General features: G+C 38.9%; 1 protein-coding gene across 1 annotated transcript in view; it reads left to right on the top strand.

The window, feature by feature from the left end:
• RTF2 (replication termination factor 2) overlaps positions 1 to 16,670 on the top strand; it is a 52,404-nt gene extending 35,734 nt beyond the window's left edge. Inside the window, exons 6-9 of the mRNA XM_074969841.1 lie at positions 8,648 to 8,761; positions 11,930 to 11,984; positions 12,070 to 12,162; positions 14,102 to 16,670. Coding sequence (XP_074825942.1) covers positions 8,648 to 8,761; positions 11,930 to 11,984; positions 12,070 to 12,162; positions 14,102 to 14,289 — 450 coding nt within the window. The 3' untranslated portion in view covers positions 14,290 to 16,670. The remainder of the gene's footprint in view (positions 1 to 8,647; positions 8,762 to 11,929; positions 11,985 to 12,069; positions 12,163 to 14,101) is intronic.
• Positions 16,671 to 18,479: the final 1,809 nt, after the last annotated feature.

The raw sequence follows: 18,479 nt of genomic DNA, 5'->3' as shown, positions 1-18,479 counted from the left end.
AATTTTTTAAAGGTAGGCCTTTTGAAATCAAGGACCCTAGTTGCAGATCTATTTTTGTTTATCCTTCCATTTAGTTTAAACTTAATTAGCTCATGATCACTTGACCCAAGATTGTCCCCTACAACCAGTTCTTCTGTGAGGTCTCTCAGTACTCACCAATACCAAATCTAAAGTGGCATCACGTCCTGTTGATTCAGCAACTATTTGGTGAAGAAATCTGTCAGCTATCACATCCAGGAAAATCTGGGCCATACTATTGTTAGTAGCACTTGTCCTCCAATCTATATCTGGGAACTTAGTCTCCCATAATCCACACAATTCCCAGTAATGTTTTTAATGAAATCTATTATTAAAGAGGTGCCTATCCATATCCAAATTAGATCCCGGGCGTTTGTAGTATACTCAAGGGAATGCACTAAGAAAGCACTAGCCCAAGGGAACCTCTAGTTGCTTTCTTCCCTAAAGTGATTTTGGCTCAAATAGATTCTGTCTTATCCATTCCATCACTTCTAATTTCTTTACAGTCTACCTCATCATTAATATACAGTGCACCATCACCTTTGCCTTTATTTGTGTGTTTCCTGAACAGCACATACCCTTCAATAACTGTACTGCAGTCATGAGTACTATTCCATCATGTTTCTGTTATCCCTATATCTGGTTTCACTTCCTGCACCAATAGTTCTAGTTCCTCCATTTTGTTACCCAGGGTCCTTGCATTGGTGTACAAACATTTTAATTGTTGCTGCTTGGCTTTGCCCATTTTCCTCACCTGGTTGGGTATAGTCATTCTATTGCCAGTATCACCTACCTGACTGTTAGTGCTCATACCAATGAAGCTATCTTTCCTCTATATGTACATTTTCCTACCCACTGCTCTTCCGTTCTCCATTGCGGTATCTTCTCTTACTTGATGTTCCTCCCTTTCAATGTTAAAATCTGGCATGGAGATTACATGAGCATCTCCCAACCATTTCCCCCTGAGTTTCTAGTTTAGAGCTCTTTTAATCAGTTGTGCCATCCCATGAGAACAGTCCTCTGTCCATGAATGCCTCCCAGTAGTCAAATATCCCAAAGTCCTCCTTAAAGCACTACTGCTTGAGCCATCTGTTGATCATCATAATCTTGTCTCGCCTTCGTTCTCCTCCTTTAAGGACTGGTAGAATCCCACTTCCTTATTTTTTTTAATTCCAGACTTTCACATTTTAGCTGATTTGTTATGAAACATCATTCTTTTGTAGCACAGAGGGCAATATTCAGAAGAAAAAACTTTGTGAGGCTGTAGGTCCAATGACACGGCCAATTTAAAAACCTATGCAATGTTTTTGTTCAAAACTACAAATAACAAAGTGCTCCTCGTGGAGCAGTAGAGAAAGATGGAGTCTGTTTTTCCATTGCATGCAGTGTGCTGCTGTTTAAAAGTGCAATCTCTCAAACTGTCCTCACTTTACCATATCTTGGAAGAATTTGGTCACTCTAACGTAACGAGCTGGTTGCTTGTTCAGATTTTTCACATTGTGCCTGTCTGCAAATTTAGTGGTTATAATTGCAAAGTTAAAGGCACAAGCAGTAACTTAAACACTTGGAAAATATTAGGGGAGAAAAACTTTTTAAAGGATCTTCTAATGCCATGAGGTACTATGGCAGTAAGGTACTGGGAGATGTTGCGGTGACAAGGTTGGGGTCATGGAGATGCATGTATTGGTTGCAGTAAACCCTGAACAGAAAATTATTCTATCTTTCTTCCTGGGCATGACCGAAAGGACGCGGCAGGTAAACAAACCGGCCTGGCCCGCCAGGGGCTTTCCCTGAACAAGCAGCATCCCAAGTTTGGGAAACACTGGTTTAATGGATTATAGGGTCATTTTGTATGATCATCTGAGAGCAATACTTCCAAAAACAACAGTTCATCCTTGTGTAAGGGTGTCTGTGTTTGATTCTTTACCTAATAAGCCTCCAACTGGACTTGATTGTCTTTTTACAGGACTTTTACTGACTCAAGGGAAAGATTTTTAGTAACCTCCATGTATTCCCCACTTAGTACAAAGACATATTTGTCTTGACTGCCAAGCTTTCTGGTGTCCCGGATCACAAATGGCCAAGAGTATAAGAATATAACAAGTTGGTAGTGTTGTAGTATCTTATCCACCAGCAGCTGAAATATGAAGTAGGTAGGAGCAGCAGAACTAGTGAGACATTTATCTTACTGTCAAAGTGGTTTTCGGTACATATCTTTCTAGGCCTTACTTTTTCCTTCAAGGTTTCTTTTCCTTCTGTGTTAGGATTAGTTTTCTGAACCATATGGCCCCCACCTTTGTAATTATGGAGGGGAGAGGTTACATCTCAACAGAAAAATTAAACAGACTTCAGTCAAAATACTGCATAAATGTTCTTATAAACTGATGGGGGGAGAGGGGAGAATGTCTATGAGACAAACAGTTAATCCCCTCTGGAAATAAACAAACAACAGACAATTAAGGGATTTGAATGGAAGGGGAAAAAAGGCAGAAAATTGGCATTAAGCAGTATGGGCATGGTAGTATCTTCCTGGCCAGCTGAAAACATTTCATCTTATAGAACATGCAAAGACAGAAATTGATAGTGAGAGATTAGAGAAGGAAATTCCACTAACAGTTGCCATTTGTGTAAAAAAAAAAAAAAAAAAAAAAAAAGCGTCTGCCAAGTGATAGTGAATACGCACAATGAAACATTGTTCTTAGCGTATATGTAGGCTTGGAAGGATTCGATTTTTACTGGTAAATGTCAGTAAACATAGATTTCACCATACACACACAAACCATCGAAAAAATATTTCTGTCGATAGAAATTTACAGATAGGCAAAGTAAGAAATGCTGCTTGATAACTTTTTAGAGTTTGGTTTAATGATATTTACTTGGTTTATTTTGACATGTGAGGTTGACAGTTTGTATTTTAACATTTATTAAGCTTTCCTTTTTTGAATCTGTATCTTATTAAATTTGTCTGACCCACCCCCCCCATATTTCCTGCAACTGTGAACATTTCAAAAAATTAAAAATCTGTGAAAATTTGAAAAAAATACTTAAACGTGAACATTGGTATTATCCTCTGAAGTTGTCTTTTGCCAGGCGTAAGTGTCCTTGTGGATCTCAATGTAAGTTCACATATGCCTCATGCACACGAGCCCAGAATCTTTTCAGAATAGTAACTATGAGAAAAGGACTGAGAGACTTTTTCCATTGGACCATATGAACTGGAACCATAAACTCACTGAACATTAAATCTCACCAAATGAGGGTAAATCCATCCTCATCATCGTATCCACTCATTACCCTCCACACCTGAACATACCCATTATATGGGCAACGTACCCCCATATCTCAATGTCTGTACTTTTGACCCGTTAACCTTTTACCCCCAATCAGGGATATTGCAGATTATGTATTCCTTACTCCAACCGATCCTAAACTGAACTTTGCACCCCTTGAAAATATGTACCTTATTGCCTGATAACCAGAAACTATGCTTAAACTCTGTACCGTTTTTTTATTTTAACATCTTAATAAAATTATTAAATCTGTATGTCCCCGTACCACGAGGTGAGGCTCTTTGCCCCAAACACCTTGATAGCAGACTCTAAACCGACAGTGTTTAAACTTGCCCATTGTGTGATGCTTTTATGCCCTTAACTGACAGCCGGCAGATGCCTATTGTGCCTCGGGGAAGCACACATCCCCAACAATCTGGCATTCCTTCTTGTCCCACATCTGAAAATTGAGAGACATGAGGGCTCAAATTACATCTACTTGAGCAATCCATGAAAGTCATGTTTGATCCTGGAGAAGAGGTCTACCAAGTCAGAGTTGAGGAGACAATCCATGGCAAATTCCCCAGTAACCAGACAGTATATCCCAGTTCCAGTGCCAGGATCTCAGAAGCTGAACAGAGCACCATAACCCTCGGCATTGTCAGCGTTCGTGCCGAGTGCATCAGCACTTACTCTAGAGACCTGGAATATATGCCATCTACTTCAAGAAGTGCTGAGCAGCAGATCTGCACTGAGCATAAGCACAGCTCTGAGCATGCAGTGGAATCATCTTGCAAGGAAAGCTCAAAATATTCATCAACGTTGAGCCCAGGGAACAAGGTACTGATTGAAAAGAAAGTGGAGGAAATAGTGACACTGGTACCATTCAAGACCAGCACCAGTAGAGACAGTGGCATCAGTCAGCAGACCTTTCCTAGGAGAGAGAGAGAACTTAGAGAGACTCATTACCTTTCACATCTGAGCAGGCAGCAGCCCTGCATCCAATGGCACTGCTGTTCATGGACATACTTCTCCTTGTCATCTTCAAGTTATACCTTATCCCCTCTATCAAGAAGGGAACCTGCTCGCATCAATCAGAAAAGGGCCCTCTAGGGAGTTCCAGACATCCCATGCCATGCACCAATGCAAGATTGACAATGGACTAGTCAACTGCAATCTGGCCAGTACTCTTATAACTTGCCACTTCAGTCATATTGGCCTTACGGGGGGCCCACCTTCCGATATGTCCATCTCAGGTTTCAAGGAAGAAGACAAAGTCCCTTGCATCCACAGGTTCACTGGCCATACCAAGCTCCTCACACCTGAGCTAGAGGAAACTCCTTGTTTTAGGCACAGGTGGTTCTGGAGACACTTCATTTGCCCTCCCTACCAAAGGCATTTTTATCTTCTCCTGATGAGACAGTCAGATCAGTCCCGACACTGGCTTGAAATGATTTTAAGGCCTTCCAGAACTTGCTCATGAGGATAACTGAAACCTTGGACATCAAGACAATGGTGATCCAAGAGAACATGCATAAGCTGTTTGACATCCTCAGGACCATCAATAATTGCCCTTCCAATCAATCAGGACATAATAGACCCAGCTAAAGGGGTTGTAGCACACTCCAGTTTTGTTTTCCCTCCCCCTCAAAGTTAGTAGAAAAGCACCACCAAGTACCATCTAAAGGTTTTTAACAATACATATATCCAGGATCTTTAGTAGTATTTATGGTTCAGGAGAAGACAGCTCATCTGAGGAGACTCTGGAAGACAAGAACCCTCCAAAATTGGACCACACTGACACATACTTGAGAACCAGCTACTGACCCTACAGTCGGTTGTGATTCTTTGAGATGTTGGGTCATGGGATCTAGTCTGACTATATCTTCTGTCCCTGCTTTTCATGGTTCTCAGCAGTCACAGGCTTCAGATTGTGAGGGAACTGAGGGAAGATCGTGGTTGCACAGCCATTTATGTCCTTGCATGGGAGCACAGGGTGCATGCATGGCTCTGACACACTGTTACTCAGAAAAGATTCCAAACTTGCGCAAGGCTACTTCAGCATTTCAAAGATCCACTGTTATTGTAGGGTAAGTAACTGTTCTATGAATTAAGTTGAAAAATGCATGGAAGAAAACTTTGTACCTCATGGAGATTAGTCAATGTACATACAGGGCATTTGGGTTGTAAAGCAATGTATAAGTGCTTAGTCTTACATGTATTGGATAGAGTAGATCAGGAGTGCAGTAGTTGAGAGACAAGAGGAGGAAAATAGAAATTATATCAACTCTAATATCTTGTACAAGTCCCACTACCTTCATTATCATTTTTTATCCACACAACCGCCTTTCAAAAAAATTGCAGTTTGATAGCTATGCCATTGTGGAAAGCAAATTGCCCATCAGTCTCTCTGGAATAAACCTCTGAAAGGGTGATATCTTTATACTTGTTTCTTATCAATACACAGAAGTATTCACTTTAAAATATTGCCCCGTTGAGAGAGACAAATTTCAGAGCAGAACTGGCATAGTTTGAAATATTAGTTTAATACATTCACAGGCAACAAGTCAGCCGAAAAATGCCAGTGTGCTTTTGTTATTTGTTAGTTGCATTTGTAGAAAAAAATGAAGTTGATTTCCTCTTTAATGGATTATGCAAGAAAATTAGAATCTGGACCTGTTAGAAAAATCTACAACTGGGACAGAAAATGTACAATGGTACCATTTAATTAAAAAAAAAAAAAATCCAGGTAAGATTACTACTGGGAAGAGAGAAATAGTGGTGTAACTATGCAGTTTCTGTACCTTTTTGCATGGAATAGGGTTTTGTACAAATTCAGAATGTTCTAATGTACACTTGGAATATTTTTAGAATTTGCTATGCAGATTGATACATTAATTTCTTGTAAATGTAGTTATTTGTATCTTAAGTGCATGGTTCACCATTAAGATCATCCCTTATTATTATCCCTTTGAAAGGATGTACTTGTGGGATGGTTGTTTCTGCAATAGACCAAAATACTGAAATTTTTCCTTCGACTGACTAGAAATCATGGTGGCTATAGTTTTAATAGCTATGTTTTATGGTCTCTTGTATTTAGAAAATACTTCCGATCATCTACTTTGAAAGAGATTTTCTCCTTTTGATTTAGCAATTGAAAAAAAAAGAGGGGAAAAGAAAGATAAGAATTACTCATATTGATGTAATGGAACAAAGGAATATTGCCAACTTTGTTTTCTAGTTTAGTTTCTATTACAGGAAAAGCAATTGTAATTATGGTAGATGACGGAAATTTAGGGGTGATAAAACATTCATTAAAATCATCTCATTGTCCTGTTAAGATAAATTACTAGTTAGTACAATAGCATCACATTCCTTCCACTATGGCTCTCTTGCTGTTGTTTTTTCCATTACTATCCCTTGTGTTGAAGGCTTTATTAATCCAGATTAAGAACTAATTTCTATGTAAATTGCATGTACACACCAAGTGAAGAAAAAACACTCTTTGGACAGCAAGGTCAGAATCCAGAAGCAAATGACTTTTTGGAGGGAGCTGTGAGAGGGAGTGCCAACTGTTAATGGTGGTTACTGTGACACCAGTACTAACAGTGTCACAGTAAGGCGATATGAATCAACCACAACAGTGCTTACTGCTGGTTTGGGTCTACTTAGTGTATATTATCTGCACATGTGCAATCGCCAGTTCTGCTGCTTGCAATTTCTTGCCCCTTCGTTTTAAGTCTGCTGGAGGGGCAAGAAAATTAACCCCTGTTGTAGTAGATGATTTAATTCAATCTATGCATCAGGCACCTTAAAAAGGAAAATTTAATTTCCTTAACTTTCCAAAATATATTAATGCTGATGTCAAAAAAATGAAGCTTTTTTGGTAATTACATGTAATCCTAGACACATCCTTAACTATATTTGAAAATAAGATTGTCCACCTAATCAATTAATTTACATTTCTTGGAAATTGGAGAGTGGACTCCCACCACAACCCTTTTTTCATTAGAGCACTGCCTTTTAACTTAGGAAATGTCTTGTCTCCCTTTTTGTGCCAAAAGCTAATTAAGTAATCTGTTTATGCTACAGCAAAGTTTTAACCTATCAAAACACAAACAAAATTCACTTCAAGATGTGTTTTGTGTGTGTGTATTCTTAATTAGATACAATAGTGAGCTGCCCCTCCAAACGATCTGTATACTGTCAGCCAGTCACGGTTTTGGCTTGGTGCTGAATGGAGGTAGACATGCAGGTTTAAGTTGAGCTAAAGCAATACAAGGCACTCTTAAACCAATATAAGTGTGCCTAGATAAGAGAGCTGCACTGATTTAAACTAACTTTCTGAACTGATTTGATACAAAATGCTCACTTTTATTTTTAGCTTTCTCTCTCACAATGTGATTATTTACAAGAAAGACTCAAGGACTTTTTGTGTGGTAAAAACCCTAAAACCCATGTTCACTCTTTTTAAAGGTGACCTTCAAAGTGCTTTAAAAACAAAAAAAAATGTTTAGGCTCTGTTTTCTTCTTTATGAGGTATGAAGGGGGCTTGACGTTTTGGTTTCCTATTAGAAATTCAGTTATTGTCTAGATTTTTTTTTTTTTTGGTGGAAAATGTTACGAATCTCTGGAGAACTAGTAGGATTCTGACACAGGTACCGAGAGAATATTGGCACAATTGACAAGAGGAATTTTTGGTTGCACCGTTCAAAACTATTCTTGTTTAACTCAAACACCTAACAAACAGAGGGTGTCTGAAAAATTCACCATCGCTTAAGGGGAAAACATTAAAAAAATTCTTTTCAGCCCTCATTTATACCTCAGAAAGAAGCAAAATTAGTGCACAACCCTTTGCATGTATACATGCTACTGGTCTAGATTAAATTGGGGTTAATATATGTGCAAATGTTTAACTTTCAGTATTTAACAAACATCAAGCATGAGGACTAATGGATATGCCTCCATTTTCCTAGTTGACAAGTATGAGGCAACCTGCACAGTTAGCTGCTGCAAAATGGAATCACACTGGGCTCCCATGCAGATGCTTTACCAGTGCTAACTGTAGTTTCATTCCTTAGTCACCCTCATGAGTGGGAGCACTTCTGTGCAAGACCATAGTATAATGCCATTTCTGCTGCAGTTTCTGATCAGTGTCTAAAAATAGAGAAATATATGCTGAGAAAAATGGGGAGAGAAAATGAAAATGGAAAGGCAGGGGGAAGGAAAGATAAGGATGTGGCAGTTCTTTGAAGTGTGTTTAAAAAAAAACTGTACTTTTAAAACAAAGAGCCATCGAGCATAAACATCTGTTTCCAATCTTGAAAAGTTATGTTTTGTTTCATTTTTTTCTATTCAAGTGTGGTGTTCCCTTTCAAGATGTTGATGTGATTATACTTAATGGTAATAAAGACGATGTGGAAGTGCTGAAGAAAAGAATGGAGGAGAGAAGGCTTAAGAGTAAAGTGGGAAAGGTAATGATTTTACAGAGACTTAAAAATGCTAGGAAGTTGTGTGTGTGTGTAAAATGAGATCTTTTATGAATAGATCTCATAGGTGAAAGTTCAATTTGTAGAAACAGAGATTCTTCCTTGATTCTCAGAATGAACCACATTCATTCTAAGCTATCCAGATTTTATTTCTTGCTGGTAAGTCTCTTTTTAGTTCACGTTGGACCCACTGATCTGAATGCTTCAGTTTTATCCAGAACAATTTTTTTAAAAAGTATTAGTTGTTTCTCTACAGCATTCTCCTGCAGCAAGACAATGCATTTTAGGTGCAAAACATTTTGATTTTCTGCATACTATTCTGAAGTGTAGGGGATTTATTCAGTAATCTCCACTGTCTATTCCAGACCAAGTCCCAGAAAGATATTGTTATGCTTAAGACCAAAGCAACCAACATCAATTCAAGTGTATGGCGGCCACTTTGGCATACCATAATGTCAATACAAAGGATAATGAAGATAATTGGGGAAAAAATGCAATAGAAATAGTCAAGAATTATAGTTGGCCTAAAGAGTCTAAATTGTTGCAGCAACTTATTTTGAAATGGTCCCAGGATAGTTTTGCTTTTTTCAGCTGTTTCTGTTTTGAGTCAGCTTTTGAATGGAAAGAAAACTAAAATATGTTAGAATGCAAAATTAATTCTCCAACCTGGGTAATAGGATTGCTTCTTCAATGCTGTTGTGCTGGAGGCCAGCCATGTGTAATTGGAACGTGTTAATTAGTTATTCTGTGTGTCACTTATCCTCAGTTGTATTTGCATTATGGTGAAGCCTATTTTAAGTGACCTCTTAGAGATGGTTTTCTAACAACACAGGAACAGAATTGTAGTTGATACATTTAAGAATCCTTTAGAACAGTTGTTTAAAACAGGTGGTTGCCTATAAGATCTATACAAGTTTCATTCTACAATATGTTTTATATTCATTTCTTAAGCTCATGGTAGTCTTTTATAAATAGGTTTTAATAAAATAACTATTACCATTGTTAGTAACCCATATTTTACTAATTTGTAGTTGTTGCTACCTACTCAAGCCATACGAAAGAACACTTGTTTTACTGGCACTAGTTTTTACATTTAACTTATTTTCACTCAGTCTGAGTAATAACTTCTCTTACAATCTAATTTTGGTCTTTGGTTGCTGTTCCTTTCTCCTGTGGGTAGAGTGCATCTTGTTCTTATCCTTGTCAAACTGAATTAAAGTAGCATATTATACAAGAAGTATTTAATATAAATTCTGTGTGTTCATTGCAGCTTCTCCTTGGTTCAATGGGGAGCCTCCTTGGTCTTTGGAATTGCTGGGTAGCGACCATCCAACTATGCAAATTTGAATGACCAAAACTCTTATTTAGGTCTACATTTCAAGAACAGTGCTTCCTCATCAGAAATGAGAAATTTCCTGATCATTTCAAGAACTAAAATTGAGATGTGGAAGAGAGAAGCGTGTCTTATGCCAAGTTTTTTGTAGATATTCTGCATTGTTCAAACCCCAAAAAACCCAAATCCATGTTGTTTCAGTAAATATTATTAGGGCTGCATCTTCTTCTGTTCAACACCTCTAATTGGTTATCTGGTGTCAGTAAGAACTTTGGACTCTGGATTAACTGGAGAGCAGGCAAGTGTGACAGGCTTGTTAGTTGCGCTGCTAAAGAAATACTCAAGGCTAAAACCTACCCTGAAAGTGCAATTTTTGTTGTAAGCTGTTAACTTTAATTCTGTCTGCTTATTAGATGAAGAACTAATATGTGAAAGCCTCAATTGTTGTCAGGTGATCCATTGTCAGATTTAGTGTGCAGACCTTTTCCATGAACGAGGACATGTTTCCGATACATCATCCCTTCTCTCTGCCTGTTCTGTGTTTGAAGCAGACAGGTTATTGAAATATACAAAAATCCTGTTTTCTGAAGCACTCAGATAGCGTTCTTGTAAATTTCAGTGTCTTGCATGTCCATAACACAAAGATGGAGGCATAGTGAAAAGAGTGCTCTTTACATCCACATACTGCAAAGAAAATCACAGTAATTTATTTCAGAGTAGCAGCCATGTTTGTCTGTATTCGCAAAAAGAAAAGGAGTATTCCGCTGAAGTGAGCTGTAGCTCACGAAAGCTTATGCTCAAATAAATTAGTTTAGTCTCTAAGGTGCCACAAGTATGCCTTTTCTTTTTGAGTAGTTTATTTCTGGCTTTATAATAGTGGTCTTTTAGCATCACCTGCTGGACAAGACTAAGAGCAGCATTTGCTAGGTCACTTTTTCCCCTAAGATTAAATCATACTTGTGACAGTATGCGAGCTCATAGATTCGGCAACATATTTTAAACGTTTACCTTCATTGGGTTAGTCATCTGTTTGAAGAAATTTACAGTTGCTGACAGTGTCTGCAAATCCTTAAACATCAAATATTGTCATTGTTTTTCTCTGATACTTTCATACAGGTTTTTTTAAATGTATTTTTACATAGTCTGACAGATTTTTTTTATTTGAGCACATACAAAAGTGGGCTTTGAAAATCTTGCCAAGAGATGCTATTGAACTGATATTTTTTCAGCCTTCTAAGAAATTAAAATGAACTGTTCTACTAAGCTTTGTTTTTCAAGTGAGTATCCATATAAGAAGGAATGCCTTCATAAAACTAGGAAATATACATCAGCTAAAACCAAGATTAAGTGAGAAAAATAAAGATTGAATCATAGTAAGGATTCCAATTATTTGTTTATGCTGAAGTTTCTTTTGTTCAGAAATGTCATTATTCATTACAGTTGTGCACAGCTGTAGTATCTCACCAAATGGTTTCAATGCTAGTCAATAAAATTACTGAAGAGCTGGTCATTTTAAAAAAATACAAAGACTCATTTTATTAGTAAAAAGATGAAACCAAATAAGTAAAAAAAACTGCTTCTAGGCAGCTTAGTTTCAGCCTGTGTGTTGTTATTTGAGATGCCTCCAAGCTAATCAAATATTATTTTCTATACTAAAATAGTAAGAAAAGCATAAAGCAGCTGTATGGAAAGAAACAAGTTCATTGTAGAAAAAACATAAGCATAGCAAAGGGACTTGAATTTCTATCAAATGCACACTTGATTTGATAGCCAATATGGAGATTCTAAATGTAACCTGTTTTCTGCTTATATTGTTTCAGAAATCAAAGAAATGTAAGGCAGCGGAATCAGTCTCTCAACAAGACACCACTGAAGGTAACGTTGTCACAGCTATAACTTACATTTACCTTCTGAGTAATTTAACCAGCTTATGCTTTTGCTTTTTTTTCCTCTTCTGCAGATTCTCCAGGACCATCAGAAGTAAAGACTGCGAAAGATGGTATGAACACTAATTCTGGAGAAAGGAAACAGATTGTCTTCACAAAGAGTGCAGGTTGGTGTTTTGTTTCAGTTTAACTGGGAAAGTTTTCATAAACTGTTTTCCTGTGTTCAGATATTTTTAGAGATTCTTTGTAAGCTATTTGGGGCCAAATTTTTGACCAGGCTTTTACCCTGCCTCCCTTGGTGTGTGCTCAAAATGGTTCATACATACCCATGCAACCACGTGTTGCAAACATGCTTGAAAATTCTAATGTAAGCACGTGCAGAGTGTTAAAGAATTTGTCCTTATAAAAAGAAAAGGAGTACTTGTGGCACCTTAGAGACTAACCAATTTATTTGAGCATGAGCTTTCGTGAGCTACAGCTCACTTCATCGGATGCTCATGAAAGCTCATGCTCAAATAAATTGGTTAGTCTCTAAGGTGCCACAAGTACTCCCTTTCTTTTTGCGAATACAGACTAACACGGCTGTTACTCTGAAACCTGTCCTTATAAAGCCCAGTAGGAGGTAAAATTCTAACCTTTGTGCACACATGGAGGTGTTAAAACTTTCCAAATGCACAAGCGTGTGGGCAGAGTGCAGTCCAATGTTTGCATGCACACCCAGAAGCCTGGGTCTGACAATTGGGTCCTTAATATCATCCATATTTTCTTTTATGTGTCTGTTTTACCGATTGTATCTTAATCAGTTCCACTTTGTGGTGTTAATACCATTATTTAGGAGTTGAAGAAGATTGTTTACTATTTCCTCTCAAACCATAAATGCGTCAGCTATGCTAAAAGTAATGTTCTTCCCCCCCGTATATGACCCTGTGAGAGATTTGTTCAATGCATCATAGAGGATTTAGTGTAAAATAAGACAGGGTCACCTTATGGTTTTCATTACCAATTCCAGTTTTTATAGGATTTAACTTGGTAAAAATAAATATTCTTGCCCATCTAAGTTTGCAAGGTTGGTAGTGTTGGGGAGGAGTTTATAACATTTGCAGAAAAATTGTTATTTCCCATTAAATCTGAAGAAGGACAAGTCTCTTTTGACATTCCTTTCAAACGAAACTAATCAGCTTTGGATATTTTAATAACTTGATTGCTGTTCTGTTACATATCAGAACACTGGAGAGTAACTTCAGGACATACCTAATATAGTCAGCAGCAGTCATGCAGTTAAGATTACACTTGGCTACCCATTAGTCCAGACTAAGAGTAGCAGTATGACTTTAGGTAATAAGACAAAATTTACTGTCTCTAATTCATATTGATTTTTTTTATCCAGAGCTATAAAAATGAGCACATTGTAAAGGTCAGAGTTTAGAAATGAGACTCAAAATCATGTAAGTTACAGTAAGAGAAGACAACATTTTCTGAAGAGAAAGTCATCTGATGAATCCAGAGATAGTTATATGATGAGCAATAGTGCTTTTGTGTAGTAATCAGAGTATTTTCATTATAAAAGTGTCTGTCCCTGCCTCTCCCCAAAGAAGGAATGAGTTCTTCAGTTTATAAATGATGATTCTGGCATTCACTTCATCAATGATAAAGGGAATAGATAGATTCCCAAGTGATAAACATGTCACAACTGTAGCTTTTGTCATTTAATAACTAATCCTAAAACAATAGCTGAAGAAAAATAGCCTCCTACACTTACTTGCTAAGACCAGAGTTCAGAGCTCTGTTTTTTGCATACAGGAGTAGATGATGTCAATACTGTGTTAAGCAGTGCAGAAGGCTAAGGGAGGGTGTACATGCACACAGAGTGGAGAGAGACATGCTTTCCTGTATCTAGATTTAGCTGCCACTTTTGTGTGTGCGGAAAGAGGTACAAATGACAAACTAGAACCTACCTCATACATTCATGAAAGATATTCATAGCTGTCAGATTTCTGAATCAAGCCATCAATAAACTTATCTTCCAGAGGTACAAAAATGATTTAATAACTTAGGGGCTTTTTAAATTTGCAAATTAGAGAAATTGAATTTTCGTTTCTTCTCTAGAAGCTAATGAAAGTTCTTCTGCATCAGAAAAAATCAGTAAAGCTTCAGCTGGCACCACCAAGAGATCCATTGCCAACAGCGAGGAGAAATCAGAGGCATACAAGTCTATTTTTACGTCACACAGCTCAGCAAAACGCTCGAAGGAAGAGTCTTCCAATTGGATTACTCACACAGCATACTATTTCTGAAACAACTGTATGCATGATTGTAAAAGTCATTGCTATTTTTCTTCCCTGAGGCTTTTTCTGTGTAACTCTGATACAGGGTGTTCATTGTGATCTGATTATCTGGAATTATTCACTTTGCAAATTGTTTATAAACTTGTAAATAACCTGTGTACTTAGGTTGTTTACAGCTATTGTTAAACAAGAAATAGATGGCCAAAATCCATGTCTGGTAATGTGACTTACTTTAAAAGATTATTTACAAAAAATATAATTCTTTGGGGTCAGATTCTGCCATCCTTAGTTACACTGAGTAGTAGTTTACTCTTGACTGCAGTTCCAGTTAGGATTGCAGAATCTGCTTACTAGTAAATATATCCTTCTATGCTTTTAGATGTAGAATGATTACCTACACAATTTTAGCTGCAGTTGTAATTGAACTTCTCTTTGTGTTAGTTAAGACTAAATTTAATGTTTGTAACTTTCTGACACTGCTTGCTAACAATAAACCCCCCCCACAATATTTCCTCTCTTACATTAACTAATTTGACTCTAGTCAAAACCAGTACACGTCTCTCTTAAAGGTGCTGGAGATCACTTTGAATTAACATATGTCAGGATGGAGTCATTCAGAAAGCTCAGTGTGATCTCAGAAATAAAGTAAAAACTTTTACAATAGTCTTCTGTTCCATTTCAAAGGAGAATGGAGGTGGGGGAAATGTTTTGCTATTTACTGCTAAATTATTTTTAAAGAAGGCACCAAAATTGTTTTTTGTTCCCCCCAAAAGTGTTCTAGATTTTTTTCCCCTCTTACATTAGAAATACCAAGTCTGGGGTTCCATCTTTTTGGTGGAGAACTGTGGAGGATAATGGCATCACACCATGCTGAAACTTGAGCTGGAGCTTTCTTTCTTGCAGTTGAAGTAGCACTGAGGCTGGGTTTTGTACACCATTAAACAGCAATTTGCCTTTAATTAAAACAAATTAATGGATCCAAGTCCTTTTAGCTCAACTGAAAAATATGAACACACTTATTACCGTAACTTTTGATGTTTTCAGACTTTGGAGAAGCATTTAGTTCATCTGGTTAAAGCTGTTTTATGAACCTCGCACATTAAAATGAATATCAGTGTGTTTAAACACATTGAAAGATTGGTGATTCTGACTCAAGGTTTGGGTGGAAGAGAGAAGAATTCTACCGAGGACTCCTTGGAGAAATCAATATCAAACTCAGTTTTTAAAAAAAATTATTATTTGCGACTGTGCAAAGAAAACTGCCTTTAGCCCGTCTGCTTTGTTTTTAATATAAAAAGTCCAGATGTATGGAAAACTTTTACATGTTTTAAATGATGTCTGTGCCAGATAGTAGTTTTGATTTAAGGGGGAAGTTTACAGATACTGTATAGTGCCAGGTATGGAAGTATTGACTTCTGAAATCTATTTTACTTAAATGTTATTTCCCAGCTACTCTTTAGAAACTGCAAGCCTTTTACCACACTGTGGCTGCTAATTTCACCCTTTTTTCCTTTTTACTCTAGACAGGCTAGACTATGGAAGTCCAATCTATACATTTCAATGAATCCTTCAGTTTCTTCTTGGAATCATTTTGCAAGAGTATGGAAGAGTGTTTTGATTATTCTTCTTTAATAATTACACAATGAATCTGACCACATTTATTTAAAAAGCTGTGGACTAAATTGCAGACATCCCAAAAGAAGTGCTCTCAATCTCTGAGTGCAAATGTTTGCCCAGCAAAATAGTGTAATCACATGTGCAAATGCTCACCCAGATGTGTGCATTCTTTTATGTGGATAAAGAGATGCACTTGCAAACTTTGGGGGGGTGCATTAATAAAGACCATTTTAAATTTGGGCCCTTTGTGTCTTGAAACGCAGTGGTAATCTTTCTTTGCACTCTCTTGCGTTGCAGGTTACTGAAATGTGCTGCTTCCAAAACGTCTGTAATCCATGTTTCTTGATTCCTATCCTAAAGCTTCTAACAGGAACTGAACATGTTAGCCAGTCCAATTCAAGTCCAAGTCAGAACTGCATTGCCTATGTAGAACTGAGTGATACTATGTGTATGTACAGCAAGGCACAGCGACTTGCTCTGATTTTGATCAAGTCTGTCCCTGTAACTTTGACTGAAATAAGTGGTTGGTTTTGTCATATGACCATCAAGGTTCCTGGTAGCCTACATAGCATATGTCAGTGCTTGAATAGAGCAACTTTTAGATGTTAGTCATTTTTGATTGTCATATGCCTTCCTCTGAGCCCTTTTTTTAACCTTATTTGAAATTTAGCGGGCCTTTTTAAATGTTAACTTTCCACTTCCAATTATTCAGTGTCTAACAATACTCGATGCTGTTATCCAATAATACCTAAAGTGATCAAAATAAAAGCTGGAAGCTTCTTCTAGTTTTTTTTTAAATGTTCTAGCCTTTGTTCAAACTAACCAAGCTAAAATTACAGATAAGTAGTAGGCTTTTAAAGCTACTGCACAACGATGTTACATTGTTACTTTTCTGTGTGACAGCAATTAATTAGCCTTGTAGTTTATTTTGAAAAGTGCCTTCCTTTATGATCAGCAATAATTAATTGGAAGTTTAGATTTGTTTATACTTGTCTACGTGGTCTTTCTGATTCATGTGTGTAGAATGCAACTAGTATTTTGTAATTATTTTGATAGCATTATTTCCATGGGAATTTGTCATGAAACATACGTAAGCATTTCAGTTGTCCAAATATGTTAACACTTAGGATACATACAATTAATATTCCAATCAAGTCAAGTTGAGGTTTAGTTGCGTTTCAAGGAAGTACTTAAATATAAAATGTGGGTGTGTTAGCAATTAGCTTTGTTCTTCCTGTTCTGTATTTTTTTTCCTCTTCATTCTTTTCATTTATTACATAAGCACAAATGTTGAGTTCAGTGTGGTACAATTCAGAAATTGACAGTCCTTTTATCTGCAATCTAATCCTGCTTTGACAACAAATGAATATCTGTGTTCAAGCACACCTTTTTACTATATGTAGTAGTCCTAGGGGATAATGCTAAATATTTATAGCTACATCATCACATGGTTTGGCAAAGAAACTATCAAAATAAAATAAGCATGGGAAGCAAGGGTAGAGCCCTGCAAATCCATGGGTATCTGCTTTATATCCATGGATGTGGATATCCATGGACCATTTCTGCGCATACAAATTTTGTATCCACGCAGGGCTTTGATGGTAAGAACCAAGTGGGCAGCTGTGAGGAACCACGGCACAGATCCCCCACCTGCCCTGGGCAGGGATCCTGGGAAGCAGGGACACTGGGCGGGGAGCTGCTTGAGCCCCATGCCTAGGGCAGGTGGAGGATCCACCGCAGCTCCCCACATCTGCCTGCCTGGCTCTTACAGTGGCTGGGCTGCAGTTCCAAGCCGCCTGCCCCCCGGCTGGATTGGGGAGAGCCGTGCTGGCAGTTGTGGGGAGCCTGGGTCCCTCCACCTGCCCTGGGAGGCAGGAACCTGGGCCGGGCGCTGGGAGGGCCCCCCTTCCCAGGGCAGGTGGAGGGTCCACTGTGGCTCCGCACAGCTTCCCACCCGGCTCTTACCATGACCAGGCTGCGCTCCGAGCCATCCCCTTCCCCAGCCAGAGCTGGGTCAGGGAGAGCCACACTGGCAGCTGTGGGGAGCCTGGGTTCCTCCACCTGCCCTGGGCTGGGGGGGCAGGGACATTTGGCAGGGGCTGAGGGGCAGGAACGTGGGGTGGGGTTGGGGCAGGGACCCTGGCTGGGCTCCATTCTGGCCTGGCCTGGGGGAGACCTGTCGAGCTGCCCAGGGCAAGTGGAGGGTCTACCCCGGATCCGCACAGCTGCCAGCACAGCTCTTCCCGACCCGGCTCCAGCCCAGCGACGGTAACAGCCAGATGGGTAGCTGTGGGGAGCCACAGCAGACCCTCCACCTGCCCTGGGTGGGGGGCCTGAGTGGCCTCTGGGCAGCTCCACAGGTCTCCCCCACGCCAGGCCAGCATGGAGCCCAGCCGGGGAGCTGCAGCGGACCCTCCATCTGCTCGCAGTGGGGCGGGGGAGGGTGCTGAGAGCAGCCCCAGCTGTGTTTTCCCGCCGCCCGCCCCCCCCCCCCCCAAGCGCCTCACCCTGCTGAGGGCAGGTGGAGGGTCTGAGACTCCACACAGGCTCCCCACATGGCTCTCCCTGACTGGACTCCGGGG

The sequence above is a fragment of the Natator depressus genome, chromosome 13 (assembly GCF_965152275.1).
Source record: "Natator depressus isolate rNatDep1 chromosome 13, rNatDep2.hap1, whole genome shotgun sequence".
Lineage (NCBI taxonomy): Eukaryota > Metazoa > Chordata > Testudines > Cheloniidae > Natator > Natator depressus.
The sequence above is the reverse complement of the archived record's forward strand: the minus strand, read 5'-3'. Positions and strand labels throughout refer to the sequence as shown.